General features: G+C 47.4%; 1 protein-coding gene across 2 annotated transcripts in view; it reads right to left on the reverse strand.

Annotated features, from left to right (window-relative positions):
• GRIK4 (glutamate ionotropic receptor kainate type subunit 4) overlaps positions 1 to 18,511 on the reverse strand; it is a 337,173-nt gene that overhangs the window by 28,872 nt on the left and 289,790 nt on the right. For both annotated transcript variants that reach the window (XM_032285175.1, XM_032285174.1), the window contains 3 exons: positions 8,674 to 8,783; positions 4,724 to 4,897; positions 634 to 799 (listed from right to left, as the gene is read on the reverse strand). In XM_032285175.1, coding sequence (XP_032141066.1) covers positions 634 to 799; positions 4,724 to 4,897; positions 8,674 to 8,783 — 450 coding nt within the window. The remainder of the gene's footprint in view (positions 1 to 633; positions 800 to 4,723; positions 4,898 to 8,673; positions 8,784 to 18,511) is intronic.

The following is an 18,511-nucleotide window of genomic DNA, read 5'->3' on the forward strand; positions in this document are numbered from 1 at the left end:
TGGTCTGGCTGTCAGTCTTGGTGATCGATCAGTTTGCCTGACAGCGAACACATCACTGTGGCAGGGCTTTTTCTTGAGCCTTGCAAGGGAAAGTCAAAGAAGCCAAGAGGGTCCCTATCAGACGCCCATCAAGTCTGGAATCAATGAAGTCAGTTCGTCTAAAGCTGGTGTTCCTCAAACTTCAGTCATTTGTGTATTAATCGTGTTCTGTCTAAATACTACCTACACGATTTAAATCACTTTAAAAATTTAAATATATACGTTAACCCCATCCTATGCAGTAATACAAATAAAATTATAGATTTGATTCACTGCATATATATACTTTTCTAATGCCCATTATCGTAAACATGAAACTATGGCAACTAAAAAATAGTTGCACCACATTAGACCTAAAATCATCTCAAGTACTACCACTCTGGGACAGGCTGATATTAATGCAAAGTTCTTTTGGGACCTCATTCCAGGTGTATTTTGTGGAGCAGCAGATAAATGAGCCCCATGTGGACCTCCACACTATATGTTCAAAAGAGATAATGAGATGATGAGAGATGTTTTTATCTCCAGCAGACAAACATCTCAACTTTATTCTACCCAATTCCCGATGTTGGTGAGCAACCAAATGGGGTTTACTTGGAAGAAGGTCATGCTGGAGCCTCCGTGAATTGTGCCATACTCAATGGCGGTCTGGTCAGCCAGGTCATCCACTGACTCAATGGGCACATCCATGCGCTGCACGGTCAGGAAGGCTGCCAGGTTGGCCGTGTAGGATGAGATGATGATCAGCGTGAATGCCCACCTATGTAGGAAAAGACCAGGAAGTCATCATTGCCAGGGCACTCCCTGGCGTCTTGGACCCCAACCCTAGTCCTGCAGTGACATGGGAGAGACCAGGCATCTTTCTCCTGAAAGAGCTTTCAGCTTTGTGGGGGAAAAGAAAGGAGGCAGGGCATATGATGTCAACAGAAATGAATCGAGTTTGTGAGCACTGCCTGGAAGAAGACAGTTGATTTGTTTTTCTTATTTCCTAAAGGAGATGATTATTGGGTTATTATTCAAAAGAGGTGTAGTCCATGCACATGAGACAGTTTTGCAGACTGTGAGAAATGAGCTAGTGAATGAGCCGTGGGTGCCAGCTTTGAGGGCTCTGTTCAGAGCTAGAGCAGGGGGGCTTCCTCCCTCCTCATGCGAAGCCAAACTTCAAATGCACATCGCCAGGCACTGAGCATCTACCATGAGCTACATTCACTATCTCACTTAATCCCTACAGCTGAGGGAGGCAAAATTCTTATCCCAATTTTACAGGTGAGGAAATCGAGACTCAAAGAAGTGAAGCAACCTGCCAAATAACACATTGATAATTTTTTTTTTTTTCAAGACGGAGTATTGGTCTGTCACCAGGCTGGAGTGCAGTTGCATGATCTCAGCTCACTGCAACATCCGCCTCCCAGGTTCAAGTGATTCTCCTGCCTCAGCCTCCCACGTAGCTGAGACTACAGGTACATGCCACCACACCCAGCTAATTTTTGTGTTTTTAGTAGAGATGGGGTTTCACCATGTTGGCCAGGATGGTCTCAATCTCTTGACCTCATGATCTGCCCTCCTTGGCCTCCCAAAGTGCTGGGATTACAGGCGTGAGCCACTGCACCTGGCCAATAAACTCTTTTTTTTTTTTTTTGGAGACAGGATCTTGCTCTGTCACCCAGGCTGGAGTGCAGTGGCTTAATCAGAGCTCATTGCAACCTAGAACCCCCAGGCTCAAGTGGTCTTCCTGCCTCAGCCTCCCAAAGTACTGGGATTACTGGCATGAGTCCCTGTGCCGGCTGATGAATTTGTATTTTAAAACCAGTTCTGTAAACTGCAATAACAGAAAATCCTTAACGAAGACTACCTGGTGAAAATCTGAAAGGCTGGAATTAGAAGATACTCTTATAATGGTCATGCTATTTCAAACTAGAAGATTGCTTTATTGAGTAGACAGAACTCTCAAAATTAGAATAATTTTGCAGCTCAGGCAGCATATATGCTAAATCCATTAAAAACTGTGTGTTCACTTGAGTAGTTTAAACAAGGCTTCTCCCATCTGGTCAACAGTATGGCTCTACAACCCAATCCCAAGGGGCTCAAAGATAGATGTAAGCACAGTTTGGGTTGGAGAATCAAAAATTCTGAATCAGTGGAGCCTGAATTCATGAAGCTTTATCCATTATAAAGACACTAACGATGAATGCATAGTGATTACCACAGGACTCGGCAACTTGCCGCTGCCGGGCAGATTTTCAAGAGCAGCAGGTCCCATTGCCCCTTTGCCATTGTGATGGAGAACTCTTGCTGGCTGCCTCCCCAGGAGTGAAGCAACAGGGGCATCCTCTGACTCGAAGGGCACGTCTACATGGCAGACCCCCGGCAAGGGAACTGGGTTTTGGTTCTGGCTGTGTTCCACTGTGAGACTGTGGGGAAAGCCACTCGCCTTCTCTGAGCTCATTTACTTGTCTAATACATATATGGGGATAATAATACCTGATCTGCCTATTGCTGGAGAGTTGTGAGATAAAATGAGGTAATACGTCATGAGTGATCAGCAATCTGTAAAGGACTAGAGGGATGTGAGATATAGAGAAATGTATAGAGAGACCATCAGGCTGAAAATGGGATGAAAATGACGTGGCTGCCTCCTTCCTGCCTTCCCTATCTGTGACCTGTAAGTACCAGGTGTCCCTCCATGCCCAAGGTCTGCTTTCCCTGCTTCTGCCTCAGCTCTTCTGTCCTATTGGAAGGTGCTTCTCATGACCATCCCTAAGAAGAGGCCTGGGGCAAGCGATCCCCAGAAGGAAGGCAGCGCTCTGCAGCTGCTTAGCTGTGGTGGTGTGTGCCGGGGGTTAATAAGCCCTAGGTGTGGACATAACGTCAGAGTTGGCTACACTCTGGCTACAACCCAGGTGGCTACTTAGGGTACTGGTCACAAGGAAATGAATCAGAGGGCACAAATGGCTCAGTGCAAACGCATCGACTCTGCTGAAAAAGGGATTGATGCCCATGCCGCTTCCGGAGGGGTCCATGGAGCCTTGCTCCTGTGTCAAAGGGTGTTTTCACCTGCAAAGCTGGCATTCTCTCCAGCGACACGGTGTTGTCTGTCACATGCTCTGGGTGAGGAGGCCAAGGTAGGCCTCTCACCTGTCTTCTGACCTCCCATTCCTCCATGGAAAGGACCAAACTGAGGCCCTGATTTAAGAACTAGGAACTGTTAGAGGGCTGGGAGAGAAGCGCACCGACCACCTGGAGTCAGAACTGTCACGGCAGCTTCGAATTCACGCTCAGTCCCTCCCCACACACGCTCTGGGACTGAGTGACCAAGCCACTTGGGGCCAGCTATTTAAAGCCACTGCTGAGTGCCCCCCTCAGGGCAGGGTAGCCTGCAGGGCGGCTAGGTCCTGGAGGAGGAGTTTCCTGGGGTAAGGGTAGGGCTGACAAGTGGCTGAACTGGGCAGTGGGGCCCCAGCTGCATCCGTGGGAGCAGTCACTCTCCGGAAGGAAAAGGCCCAGGGAGAAAGAGATCCACATCCCCAGACGCTCCTCTCCCAGGGCTTCTGCCCACATTCCCGGATTTTGTATGACTTCCGTGACTCTCCTTGCTGAGACCATCCATCCCTCTTCCTGGGGACCTGAGCTCCCTTCTCCATGGTGATCTACTCAGTGACTTCTCTGAACTATCTGGTAACAGGCAAGCATCTCACCCAAGAGGTTTAAATCCTGGTATATTTATTGTTTATCAGGGAAAATGGAAACACCAGACAGGAAGGCATGGCTGTCTCAGCTGCCTTTTCACCTTCCAGCAGCCTAGCGGCTCCTCCAGTAATCCTGTCCAGACCACCCGGTCTAGGGACCCGTACCCAAGGGAGGAAACATCACCTTGCCTTTTCCTTTGGCTAAACACGCTGAGAAGGAAAGGAGAGAACTAAGCTCGGAAGTCCTGTACGCTATGGCAGTCAAACCCACAGCAGATTTTTAAGAGAGCATCAAAAAGTTGTGTTCTACAAACTCACCTCTCTAGGTCACATACATATATCTGTTTTGATTTTCATTTGCCCCCATAATGGTCTACTAACTATGATCAGTCCATAAACTTACGTAGCACTTTCAAGTTTTCAAAGAGCTTTCCTACATATTGAATCATTTGCTCAACTCTGAAAGACAAGAGTTTGCATTTTCCTACACCTGCTGAGGTGAACAGGCCAGCAAGTCCCCAGAGCCAAGGGCAAAGACACACAGCCTCAGAAGGCTGGCAGAGGGGGTGTGATGTGGCAGCCAGTCTGGCTTCTTCCTGCAGGGACTTCCTGCCAGCAGGACCGTATTTGCATACATCTGCATATGCCTTCTCAAACATCAGGTCATTTTCAGGTCAGGAAGTTACCATTGCTTTGCTGAAGGTCATCAAGACCGCTTTCTCACCTCCTCTCCCTTCCTGCCTTGGCTCCCCTCTGCATCCAGACCCCAGAGGCTGAGTAAGGGGGAGGACAGCAGATGGTACAGAGCAGCCCCATCCATTGCCCCAAGCTTCCGAGCTGGCAGAAAGCACTCAGCTCCCTGCTTGGGTCTGCTGTAAGAGGCAGAGGCTCTGGGGCTCTCCCGAAGGGCTGCTACCAGCAGCTACAGCCGGCTTGTCAGAGGATCCCTTTTGTGTCCCTGCCCCACTTGGCCTGGTTCACCTCTGCTGGGGTCTTACCAGACGCCACTGACACAGCGGGTGGACAAGGCGCGAGGGGCGATGGTGGAGCCTTGCTGCATGAAGCCCCCAACTGGAAACCAGAGGCTGTTGCCCAGGGAGTACTGGTTCACCAGAAGGTTGCACCGGCCCTGGGCACATGGGTGTGGGCTGTACCACTCGTAGGGCGTCAACCTGTGAGATAAAAGGATCATATACTAGTGCCACAGAGGAGGGGTGTGAAGGGACACTGGCAGGCTCTCCAGGCTGGTCTCACCTCTGAGGTCAGCCTGTGGCCTTGTGCAAGCCACCTCCCTTTGCTGGAGTTGGAGTTTCGCAACCAAAAAAATGAAGCAGGTTGGACTGGGCTGATGGTTCTCAAACTTTTTTTAATCAAAGAGACTTTTCCCCCAATAAATTCTGATGTGGCACTCCAAACTACAAAAGAGAGGATGGCGGGCGTGGTGGCTCATGCCTGTAATCCCAGCATTTTGGGATGCCGAGGTGGGTGGATTGCTTGAGTCCAGGGGTTCGAGACCAGCCTGAGCAACATAGCAAAACCCATCACTACTGAAAAATACACACAAAAATTAGCCAGGTGTGGCGGTGCGTGCCTGTAATCCCAGCTACTCAAGAGGCTGAGGTGGGAGAATCGAGCCCGGAAGGGAGACGCTGCAGTGAGCCAAGATTGCACCACTGTACTCCAGTCTAGACAGACACAGTGAGACCCTGTCTCAAAAAAAAAAAAAAAAAAGAAAAGAAAAGAAAAGAAAAGATGAAAGTGGAGCCCTTGAGGTTAGGAGTGTCAAGAGGTGGACAGTGTGGGAAGCTGCTTGTTCTGTCACTACCAGTGACAGGGTGATGACAGAAATACTAGCATCCCTTAGAACCACCGTTTGAAGACCCTCAGCCTAGAGCAGAGGCCCCCCAGCCTCAGCCTACCCCAGAACCACCAAGCCAGTGTGCTGACACAGACGGCTGGGCTCCAGCCCCAAATCTTCTGCATCCGTAAGTCTGGGGTGAGACCTAAGAATTCCCAAGTTCCCAGATGATGCTGACGCCACCAGCCCAGTGTCCACACTGAGAGCCACTGGCCTGGATGGTGTCTAAGGCCAGGCTCTCCCCTATCTGTGTTCAGGCCTCCCCAGAAGCTTTAAAAAAATGCTGCTGCTTGAATTCCACTCCCAAAGATGCTGGTTTCATTGGCTCAGGTGGGGCCCGGCATCAGTATTTGTTTCAAGCTTCCCAGTGAGTGTGAGGGGCACATGGAGCTGAGACCTTGGGGGTGAGGCCGGGACACTCCCCTGCTGTCCCTCAGCCTCACCACTGGCGTCTCTCTGAGCGGCCCCTTTGATGCCTAGAATGCCCTCTCTTCCCCTGCCTGCCAGGCAGACACTTGCAACCCCAGCCCATCTCCCACGCAAAGCCTTCCAGCTCTGATGAGGGAAACTGCATGCACAGGTGTGCACCCCCCAGGAGGGTGGGGTGCTGTGTGCTGGGTGTTATCATCACACGGCTTTCCCGTCCTGCACTTGGCCTGATGTGCACTTGGTGTTCCTACTGTTGCTGCTTCCTGTTTCCGTCCACGCCTCCCTTTCCTGAGTATAACATGAATGTGCCAGTGTTGGCCCTGTGCGCTGTGAGATGTGCACCGTCCCTCTGTGCAGATCCCAAGGAGCTGGCTGGCACTCATGCTGCCCCACCTGGTGGCTCACAAGCCTACGGACCATTGGTGAGATCCGGGGAACTTCAAAGATGTAGATTCTCAGGCCCTTCCCCTAGAGAGTCTGAGAATTCAAATGTCTAAAAGCTCCTATAGGGCTGTGAAGATCAGCTTGCTTGGGAATGGCTACCCAAGGGCTGTTGTTTTCAGACTCTTTTTTCCCTGTAAAGTCTTACCCAGAAATACAATATATAAAAGTACAGCTGGTCTGGATGAGGAGGTGTTGGGGACCCAGGGTTCTGGCTGCCCGGCCTCTTGTCATTCTACCCCCAGAGGCTCTGTTAGCTCCCAGGAGCCTTTGCAGTCCATAAAACCATGTTTGAAAATCATTACCTTAAGGCAGACTACCCTAGACTCCAGTATTGCGTGTGTTTGTGTGTGTCTGTGTGTGTGTGTGTGTGTGTGTAGTGAGAGAGAGAAGATAGAAAGAGGCCGTATGGTTAGCCCTTTAGCGCATTTTCTGTTAACCTTTCTGTGATGCTAGATGTTGAAGATGGTGTGTTTGGGTGTGGAGGGGAGGGGAGAGGGGCAGCGTCACATCCCAGGGCTGGATGAAACTCCAGGCTGCTATGCGTGTGCTGAAACAGGCTTGTATGTATCTGCTCACCAAGCTCCGAGACTCTTTCCAAGGCCATTGAGGTGACCTGAGTGCTGTGGCATGTCATACCCAAAGGCTCACATTCAAGGGGCAAGTGTGAATTACAGAACAGTGGCATCAGGGCTCACATAGACAGCCTCCTAACGTGGCAACGGTGTGGCAAAGTAGAGAGGGAAGGTGTCAGACAGCACGCTAGCTCCCCATCTCGCCAGCTGTCACTGACAGCAGATACTCGACAGTGGCCATGCCTACAGGCCTGAGAGGGGTTGGTGGTGTCCAACCAGCAAACTCTGCCACTTCTCAAGATGACCAGATTGTCATCAGGACTGTCTTATTTGGGCAGTATCTTGTGGGCCCCAGAGACCTTCCTGATCTTGGGGATCTTGGTCTCTACTGGAAGAGGTGTGTGCAGACAGGTTGATGCACCCTTCTTGTGCAGGCTGGGGTTGGTAGCCCGTGGTTCCCTAGGGCTCACGATGCAGCAGCTCCATCCCTGAGTGCCCCCCTCAATCCACTGAATGAACATGCCTAGGGGAAGGCCCCATACACCCCACAGAATTGTGATGTGTACTCTGAAACTGTCTGCCTGCCATCGTGGCAAAGGTAACAAACTCAGGAGACACCTGCAAACAGAGCCACGGACAGATTTCCAGACGCTCCTCCTGAGTGGTTCTCTGCTCCCACGTAACAGCCCTTTGTGAGCCTCCACTGCAGGAAGTGGAGGGCTAGTGGCAGCAGGGACCTGAGTGAGCTGCTGGGAGCCACCAGGGCTCATCCCACTTCTGGGGGGTTAAGCTGGCTCCCCTGCAGCCCAGTCTAGTCCAATAGCCCATGGCCTCGAGCAAAACCTCCATTTTTGAGCATGGGCTTGGCAGGCCACAGCCTCAGGCTGCTCCTCGGGTTTTTCCATAGGACCAGCGCAGCTCCTGGTTTCCTGGGGATAGGAAAGGGCTTCTCCCCACTCCCTGGTCTGGCCCATGTGTCTCAACTCAGCACTTCTTGAAAACGTCTCTCCCCATTCCACCTCCTTGCCGCCCGCCACCAGCCTCATGGTTCCCATTTGACTAGCAGCTGTGTTTTCAGAGGCAGACTCAGGCTGTATGCAGAGGAGGCCTTCTCCCTGGCCTGTGCCAGGGAACCCCCAGTGCCCCAGCCCAGATTCGCAGGCTCTGTTTCTGGAAGGCACTGCAGCCCCCAGTGCCCCAGCCCAGATTCGCAGGCTCTGTTTCTTGTCATCCAGCACTTTGTGGCAGGTCCTTTGTGGCAACGGCTGATGCCAGGGCAGCCAAATGTGCAATGCTTAATCAGAGTCATCATCCTGCCACCCTACCCCTCCTCTCTTGCCAGAGCTCCTACATAAGCAGAGGGCATGGGTGAGGGTCTTGGGGGGAAGAGGGATGGAACAGGAGGCAGAGGTGCAGAAGCCAAGCCACCTGTGTCGTACACAGTGGGGAATGTTTGGATGGGCAGCATGAGGTTGACAGCTGGGCAGACAGCATTTCAGGTCCCGAGTCCTTCTCCTGTCCCTCTAGTTTGGCACCAAGATCTTCCCAACCCACCAGTCCCCTCCTCCCCACCCCCTCCCCATGCAGTTCCCAGAGGTGGACACGAGGTGGCGGTGTGAGGACGGGGAAGGGAAGAGGAGCCTACCGAGCCACCAGGAAGAGGACACAGCTGACAGCCAGATAGGCTAGAAGCATGAAGAGCCAGACGCCTGGAGAAAACGGGTCCAGGAAGGAGAAATAGCCGGGTTTGCGTCCCTGGAAATGGAGAAAAAAACAAGATTCACCGCACACATTCAGTCAAAACGACCTTGGGCTGGGCAGGGCAGACGAGGTAGTGAGTGTGGGTCTGGCCCCCGTTCCCATTTCTCTGGGCTCTGGGTGATTGGTTCAAATGACACCAGGAATGAGGGTGTAGCCAGGCTGCTCCAAACAACACTGTCCATCCCTGACCTCAGCAGGCGACACAACAGCAGCAGGGGCCGTGCCACTTCGTGGGGTGAGGCAGGCTTTGTGCTGGCAAAGAGGAACAACCCTCAGTGCCTCCACGTACCACCCTGTGTCTTCCGTGGAGGATCGAGGATGGGCTTGGGGAGCACCTTTGAGCTCCTGCTCTCTGCATGGCTGGATGTGACCACAGCACCCTTCTTAGACACTCACATCTTTTTCACGAGGATGCTAATACAACTGGAATCTTTGGGTTCTGTTTGCAGGGTGATCTCACACAGTGAGCCCTTCCCATGTCAAAACAGTCCTGGGAGGCACAAATTATTACTCTCACTTCACGAGTGAAGAAGCGAAAGTCACGGGCAGCCAGAGATGTGCCCACGGTTCCACAGCTTGTAAGTGGAAGAGCCGGGACCCAAACAAGCCCATGTCTTCTGACTCAAAGCCCAGGGCTCATACCACTATGCCAGGGGAAAACATGGTTTGTTGCAAGCCCGGGGATGAGTTTGGCCAGAGTCCTGTGAGCCAGACGATGGAGCCAGGAATGGAAGCCTGGACGCCAAGCTCCCCGCCATTTTTCACAGGAAAACAAAATGGAATGAGAAGGTTGGAGTTAAGTCACCGGCTCCAAGTCCTGAGCCATGTGGTCTCAGACAAGTCCCCACCCTTCTCTGGCCTCAGTTGGAGTGGGCTAGCTCCGAGGTGACACGCTGGGGGCCTGTGGACACATACGGCCCACAGACTTGCACTGTTTACCCTGCAGTATTTACCTATTTGTATTAGTTGCCAGCATTAAATAATTAGGTAACTTCACATACATATCTAGATTTCTGGCTTTTTAAAAAATGGAGTGATCTGGCAACATGGAGTCCAGGTTCCCAATTGGCTGAAGCTGAGTGTGGGCTCCCCGCTGCAGACAGGGCATGTTCTCTGCAGCTCTGTGCTGCTACCCTGTCTGGTGCCAGGCTGGTTTCTTTCATCTACTATAAAACCACTGGACTAGATGCTCCCTAAGGACTATTGTAAGTGGGGAATGCTATGATTTTATGATCCCAGAAATCTAGGAAGTCCATGGACAGGACTGAAAATCAGTACTAAGCTCAGGATTCTGTGAATAGGTGAGCATTTAAGCTCAAGATCATATCAGTCATGGCGCAACCTACTGTCACTTTCAAGGTATGTCAGTTTTACACAGGGGTTCCCAGAAACACAAAAGGGAACTCTCTTTGCCAATACTGAGCTAAACTCAACCAGCCTTCTGAGCTTTCATTATCCAGAGGAAGCTGGAAGAAGCTGAGAAACCCCAAGTGACAATAGCTGTTTTCACGGCTGCATCTGAGGCAGGTGGGAGGAGACAGTTTTGCGCACTCCTGTTTTATCTGCATAGCCCCCATCATGGGTGAGTTTCAGCTTCTCTTCTGGATGCTTTTCCCTTCCGTCTTAGGATGCCAATGGGCACACTGTGCTTCCTTCCACCTGTGCTGCAGTTTTACTTTCCTCTTTGAGACAAGAGCCGGAGGGTACATGGAGACAATGTAAATACTCATCCTCTGCCAAAAAGGGCAGCTATTCTTGGGCACTGTGGCCTTTCAGCAGCGTGTGACAGTGACCACTCACACGGCCTATCTGAAATTGTTTTTCTTTCACAGTATGGGCTCGGACCACGGAACTGCCTTTAGATACCATTTGCAAGTTCTGTGACCCTTTCTGCATCCTTGCTCAGTCTGCATACAACACTCAGGTATTACTGGAAAAATGAAAAATCTGGGGGACAAACCCAGTAACTTAGGGAAGGGAACAGGACAAGAATGAGGAGATCATTTGAGCTTGTCCCATCCCATCATTACATAAATCCCTAAGAGGAAGCAAAGGACTTCAGAGCAGCAGAATCCAAGTCCCCACTTTATCATTCCTGTGTCCGTCATGGCTTGACTGTGTTTCTTTCATCATCCTAAGAGCTAGAGGAAGACACAGGAAGACACAGAGAGGGTAGAACCCATATACAGAGTCCGGAAGCACAAAAGGAGCTGATCATGCCTATATACCTACTGCAACAGAAATCACTAGTGTGGTCCACTCCTGGAGTCTTTTTTGACCCCAGAGTTTCTCTGAGTAAATGCGCATGAATTCCGTGTGCCCTGTCACTTATGACTGTTTCGCTCTGTCTCTCAACTGAAAAATCTGTTACTGTTGCTTTCTGAATCTGAACCCCATTAGATGCTCAGTGTCAGAAATCTATACCTGATTATATCACAACAAGTGAAATTGAGGAAAATGACAGCACTATTTAAAGCTGCCATATTTGGTTATGAGTGATAAGGAATGATGCACAGCTGTAGGAAAACTAGAGACTGAAGGTATAAAACACAGAAAATCACACAAACAAAAACCCAGACATAAACACACCTCCCCCAGAAACCTATCAGTCACACTGGCAAGGCAACATCGGATTCTACTTGTGATTGACTGATGCCAACCAGAAGAGCTAAGAATGGGCAGTGATTTGAGATTTGGGGCCAGGTTTATACAGCCTTGGCTTAGGCTAATCCATGCTGTTTCTGTGATGCCAAAGAGATGTATGTTTTCTGCAAAATTCTGAGTGCCTACCATTTTTTTCTATGCAGACGCTTTAGATCACTTTCTTCCCAAAGACATGTGAGCTACTGGTGCTTGGGGCAAATCAGGTGTCATATACTATAGGCATTTCTTCCAAATAATTGATTTTCCTTACCCCAAAGGAGGCATGATGGTAAGGCCTTTCTTCTGAAGAACTCAAAGTGCTTCACTATGTTCTCTTGATTTCAATACTCAATTTTCCATACTGATAGATGGAAGAACTGAGACCCAGGGAGGTTAAGTGCCTCGCTCAAATCATTGGTGATGGCTTCAGTTTTTCTGGTGCTCATTCATTGAGCTGTGCCATAGGCATGCCACCCTCTCCTTCATTCAAATGGCAGCTGTGCTGCATCTTCCTCTCCTTTTCATCTTTGCATTTTTATTTACTCCCTAATTAATCCCATGCCTTCTCCCCAATGCCAGTAAACTCTCAACCTACACAGCCTCTTAGAGTACTCTTAAACATTATTTATTTATACCCATCACCATTTATTGTGACTCTGCTGTATTTATAGGCATTTGTATTGATTTATACACATCTCTGTTGACTGTGAGTTGGGCCAGCTCCTGCTGGTAAATACAACCACTTTGGAAGTAGATAGGTGGTTATATATAGTCTATGCTCCAGATGTCAAAGACTGGTCAAGCTGTGCTGATGAAATTGAAAATCAGACGGCAGCAAAATTAGAACTAGCTCCCTTGATGTTTAGACTGTGCTTCAGTCTGACTGTCAATCAGCATCCTTGATGTTCTTTGAAGGAGGAAGAGATGCGAAGCTGGTCATCAACTGCCCACAGTCCTGGTGTGTGTAGGTCCTTTGCATGATAGTAGTGGGGCCATCCATGGAGCTATGAAGTTGCATGAACCCTGCCCTTTGCATGCCCAAAATTCCTCTTGTCCTCAAAAATAATCTGTTAATTCAGTGATACTTCACTCTAAGCATACTGGAAGAAATTACATTCTAGGAAGACTGCAGTTGCTTTCCCAGAGTCTGGAGCCAAATGCATGGCCAAACCAGAGCCAGGCAGTCAGGACAGGTAGTGAATAAAATCCAGACTCTGGAGCCAGACTGCCCAAGACTGAATTCTGGCTCTACATTTACGAGACACGCAATCCTGGGTAAGTTGGGTAACCTTTAGGTCTCTGTTTCCTCTTGTGTAACATGGAAGTAATAATAAAAACTACCTCATGGGGTTGTTTTGAGAACCCAGTGAGTTAACACATAGAGCTGTATGTGTGTTTGCTCTCCTTCTGTCTAATGGTAGCTGTGAGTGAAGAGGTCACTAGTGGGGAGATGGTGTGTTACAAAGAAGGGAACTTTCTTTTATACTGATGCCTTCTGCAATGGACAAGAAATACTAAACTTTCTGTCTTATACTGACACATGTTAAAGACGCTTTGGGGAAGGATGCTATCTGGCTACAGCCACTTTTCAGAACTCCTGGAGTTTCTATGACTGTAATACATGCAACATGAGGGTTCCTTCAGGGCTTTCCAGAGAAGCACTTAGGGCAATACCAGGCTTTCTTCTGGAATGATGACTCTTAAAAGCCAGTGATTGCAACCTTTAGAACTTGATCCTGCCTCAACCTTCCCAAAGAAGTCACTGACAGAGAGGACCAGACACGTGGCAGGTTCTCTTGGATCTGTGTTAGGGCTCTGTAGCCTAGTTACCATTTCCCTACACAAATGCGTGATATCAGCTCTCTTCCTTCCCCAAACTCCATCTCCTCCCAGCATAGCCAAGGACAAAGTGTCCTTCATGTGCTTTTTTACAGTCCTTAGAACTAAGTGGCAATTTATAGGAAGGTTGCTTGTGATGTAGTCAACTCCCAGCAGTGCTCAATGGTCAATTAAACACTGTCCTGGGCTGAAGAGGTAAGAGAATGCAGTCTCTCCAAGACTCCTCTGGGAGAGGCAGGAGGAGGTGATTTCTTCCTGTCCCTCAGCAGGATCCCATGGATGGCTTCCCCCAGTGTGTCTGCAATGGATTGCCCTGCTGATATTTTGGTTTAGCGTGCACTCTCCACCTCTGACTCCAAGAAGAAAAAAGGAAGCAAGTAATTAATTCCTATCCACATAAACAGACCAGATGGGTCTGTTGCCCATAGAACTCATATCTAGTGTTATCTATTTTCAGTTCCTGACTGAAAATCTGGTGTGAGGAGACCTACATTCTAATCCTGGCACTGACCTGAATGTGCTGAGTGGCAGTGCTAGGTAAGCCACTCAACTTCCCGTGTGCCATTGTCTTTTCCCTTAGAAAGGAGCATCATGAACAGAGCACCTTAATCCGCATGAAGAGGGGCCATAAGAATTACCAAAATAATGTTGATAACACACCTTGAGTTTCTTGAGAGACAGCCACTCAACAAATAACCAATATTAACATGATTATACATTCAGGGATCTATATTTCCATTATATGGGCTATCATGTTACTTAGCTTTAAGGAACAGAACTCTATTCATTTTCCATTTTCTTATATCAGAGTATTAAACAGTATTAGAAATGATTCACTGGTTTACTTAGCATTGTTCTCCATTTTCCTAGACAGTCTTTCTGAAACGAAGCAGACCTTCTTGAAAAGCGGGTAATACATCCAGCAATGTCATGGATTAATTTAATGTCAGCATTTATTTCTCCCTCACTTTTTTTACCACTGCCTGCTTTTTCTTTTTTTCTTTTTCTTGAGAAAGAAGACTGTAGCGAGAGTTAAGAAGAGAAAAACAACAGGGTATAAAACTTTCCCATTTGTTAACCAAAGGTGGAACAGGTTGGTAGGGGGGAAAGTGGTAAGTTCACATTTTCCAGGGAGTCTCAGATGTTCTAGCTGGCTTGAGACCCTCTGTGGGATCAGAAATAGTATCCTCAAATAGTAAAGGATCTTGAAAGAGTGATTGTCAAAAGCATGGCGTTGACACTGAAGAAATACACCTATAATACCATAAAGACAGATAGTTGGACATGTATGGAACTTGGAGACCAAAAACCTGGTTTCACTGCCCCCAAGTAAAAAAACCTGGCCTACTTCCCTCTTTCCTGTACACTATCTGGGCTCACAGAGTTTCAGAATTTTGTCCTGTAAAATGAGAATCATACAGCTGGCTTCAGGATATTGTTGCAGTAAGCCAGAGACTGCACGTGGAAGTGCTTTATAAATTAGGAGATGTGAGTCAACATACAACATCTTAGACATATGCCCAATCTTCCTCGAAGATGTCAATACTGAGTTTTTATTTTAACTTATTTAATTTTTTAAGAGATGGGGTGTTGCTCTGTTGCCCAGGCTGGAGTGCAGTCATAGCTCACTGCAGCCTCAAACCCTGGTGATACTCCTGCCTCAGCCTCCGAAGTAGCTGAGATTATAGGTGTGTGTCACTGCACCCAGCAACAATGAACTGTTCTGATGAGATTCATTCACATGGGTGTTCTATGGGCCAAACACTGAATCTCAAGTTGGCTTCTGGCACACTCTGATGATGCCTTGCTCTAACAGTCAGGGTGTGCTTGAGGAATACACATTCACTTTAATATTAATCCGAGCAAAGCATCATTAGGTAAATTGCTGCTGCAGAAAAAAAAAGAGACAGAAAACTATATGATATACTCTAACATCAAATACAAATGGTTTTGGTATTTCATGTTCTTTTCCCCTCCATTCATACAGATATTTGAGAGCTCAAAGTATGCATCAATACCATAAAACCCTTGACTGCAAAATGTCCTTGGAATTATACTGCCATACCAAATACTGAACTTATCAGTACAAAGAGATGAGCTGATGTGCCAGGGAAATCAAAAGTCTTGAACTTCAGATGTCCTGCCACTTGGCTTCCATCCTTGAAGTGCCAGGACAACAAAGGCTAAAGCCTGGGCCATTTACGTACAGCCTAGAAGCCCATCTGGCCCCAACCAAGGATTCTGATACCTTCCTAGGTGGATGCTATGTTGTGTATGGAATATGCAGACATTGAGAGACAGCAGTGAGTTCAGGTAGCAACTACAGCCAGACCTAAGCAGAAGCTGCATCTAGGCTGCCTGAAACATCTGCCTCCTACCTCTTTTTGTTCTCAAGACCTACAGGAGTAAAGGCCAGAAGGTTAAAAAAAAAATCTATTTGGGTCACTCGTCCTGCTGCCTGGAATACTCGCCCTGTAAGCTTCCCTAATAGAATCCCAGGTTCCTGGGGTTCAGTGCTGCCTAATGAGGAGCCACAAAGGAAAGCATAGCACTCACTGCCCACAGGATCACTGGATTTATGGCCTGCCCTCCTTCCTTTCCCTCCTTCCTATCAAGTAACTACTGCATGTTTAGGATGATCACATTTTCTACACCTAAAATCATATCATAAAAATTTGTGGTCTGACAATAGGGTAATTTTCCCTTAATGTACCTCCCACTAGGGGCTACAAAAGGAGAGACAGATAAACAAGGAATAATATAATGCAACCTAAAAGTATTGTAATAGAAGTATAGGCTCCTCCATCTAGGGGAGCCACATGGAAGAGCAAGTGCCATTTGAGCTGGGTATTGAAAGCCAGAGAAGAGTTTGTTAGCTGGTTGAAAGGCAAGTAGATGAGCATGAACCTAGATGAGGAAGGATGCAGGAAGGGGCTGACCTGACAAAAGATCAGTGAGCAGCAAAGGGTGAAGTTGCCTACAGGCAAACACCTGGATGTAGGAAAGCTGAACTTTTTCTTGTGAGTGATGGGCAGCTGGTGAATGATGTCAAGTAGGAAGTTGATATGATTATGTTTTTTTTTTTAAAACAACAACAATAACAACAACACCCAGGCAGCAGTATGCACAATAGATTATGAAGGAATAATTAATATAGATTTATTGAGTATAATAGCTAACACTTTATTGTGCATATGTCAGGCACCGCTATGGGTGCATTACATATGTATTCTCATTTAATTTGCATGACAACCCAGTTTTACAAATGAATAAGCTAAGATGTATGTGGCATGCATCTAATAACTGTAAAAACTGGGAATAAACCCAGACTGTCTGGGTCCAAACTCCATGGTTCTCACTCTGCTGTTTCTTGATGAATGCTTATAAGGACCGTGGCCTTTTGATGGGGATCCAGTAATGGACAAGAAATGCCTTGCCCTAAAGGAGCTCAGGCTGCAGGAATGGCAGCAGAGATTGGGAAAGCCTGAATCAAGGCACAAATGGGGATACACAGTATATCTGAGAACTCTTTGGGAGATGAGATGACCAATGGAATGTGTAAGGTAAGAAAAGTTAAAGATGGCTTCGGTTACTGGATGGAGATTGCATTACCTGATATGGGGCACAGGGAAGGAGGGTAAGTGTGAGTCAGAAACACATGGAATGCAGTTTGTGACACAGTTTTTGGGGTGCCTGTGAGAAATCCAGGTGGAGATGTGAAGAAATGTGTCAGAAATACACGACTGGAACTCAGGGGAGAGGCCAAGGTTAGATTCACAGATTTGGGAGGGAGTAAGATTGTCCAGGGAGAGCTGGTAGAATTAGAAGACAAAAGGATATCGGACATTTAAGGTGGATGAGAAAGAAAGAGAGAAAGAGAGAGAGAGAGGAAGGAGGGATGGGAGAGAGAAAGAGAGAGACAGAGAGAGCGAGAGAGACTTTTAAAAAGCAGGATGGAAAAACAGTAACAAATGCCAAAGCCAGAATCCTCAGCCAGCTTGTGAGTAACAGGGAGTAGGTGGTAAAAAAAGAGCAAAACATTCTTATTTTGGTCCCAAGAATGCCTGAACAGAAACAGATTATACCCAGTGTTAGGAAGAAGGTAAATATCCCACAGTCAACTGTTGATAATCTGTGTTCATGAAAATGCCTAGATAATCTTAGATCGCTGGAAAGTCACAAATTACTGATTTGGACTTCAGAGACATACTTGTCACTACTTATTATTTTGGAAGCTTTAACAATAATTCTTAACTAGGCACTTTAAGTTAATTATTTTTACATTTGCACACAGGTTTGATTGCCACCAGATGCTCTGTTTCTGGTAACAATAACTCATCAGTCAGGTGACCTCATAAACACAGAGCTAACATAGACATTCTAGATCCTTATAAATCATAAATGTGATTAAATTACCCATATTTTTTCTCACAGAGAACTAACAATTAGAGAAAAATTGCAAAACAATGAACACCCATTATTTAATTTCATCACCTTTATACTATGATATTAGAGATAGCACCTCTATGTAATTTTAGATTTAGGCTCTTGGAGTGGACTCTACCAGTTCATCCTTTAACCAGAGCACATCTGGCTAAGGCCTCCTTTGTTTCAGACACAGGAACATTCATCTCCGACTTATTCTAACCAGGTCTCCCCTGGGTTAGTCAATTTGGGATTGTTCTCTCCTCAGCTGACTTTTTGGTACTTTCTAAGCATGGTGTCTCACACATAGAATGCACTTGATAAATATTTGTTGAATAAACGTATAAACTGTCAGCTCTGCTTAGTGTAAGCTGTTCATCCCAGAGCTCATTTCTTACTCAGCCTGGCCCCCTGTTATCAATCAGGTCTAGGCAGCCACGTGGCATCTGGATGCTCCAGTGTGGAGGCCAAGATTTATTGTAAGAAATTGGCTCATGTGATTGTGGGGGGCTAATAAGTCCAAAAGGCGGGCAGGCTAGAAACTCAGGCAGGATTTCTACGTGATAGACTTAAGGCAGAATTCCTTCTTCAGGAAACCTCAAGTTTTGCTCTTATATCCTTCAGCTCATTGGATGAGGCCCACCCACATTATCGAGAGTATTCTCCTTTATGAAGTCAATTCATTGTAGATGTTAGTCGTATCTATGAATACCTTCACAGCAGTACCTGACTAGTGGTTGACCAAGCATCTAAGCAACATAACATAGCCAAGTTGGCACATAAAAGTTGACATCCCAGAAATGAATGCAGGGGAG

The sequence above is a fragment of the Sapajus apella genome, unplaced genomic scaffold, assembly GCF_009761245.1.
Source record: "Sapajus apella isolate SASKATOON/1434 unplaced genomic scaffold, GSC_monkey_1.0 scaffold16, whole genome shotgun sequence".
Taxonomy (NCBI): Eukaryota; Metazoa; Chordata; class Mammalia; order Primates; family Cebidae; genus Sapajus; species Sapajus apella.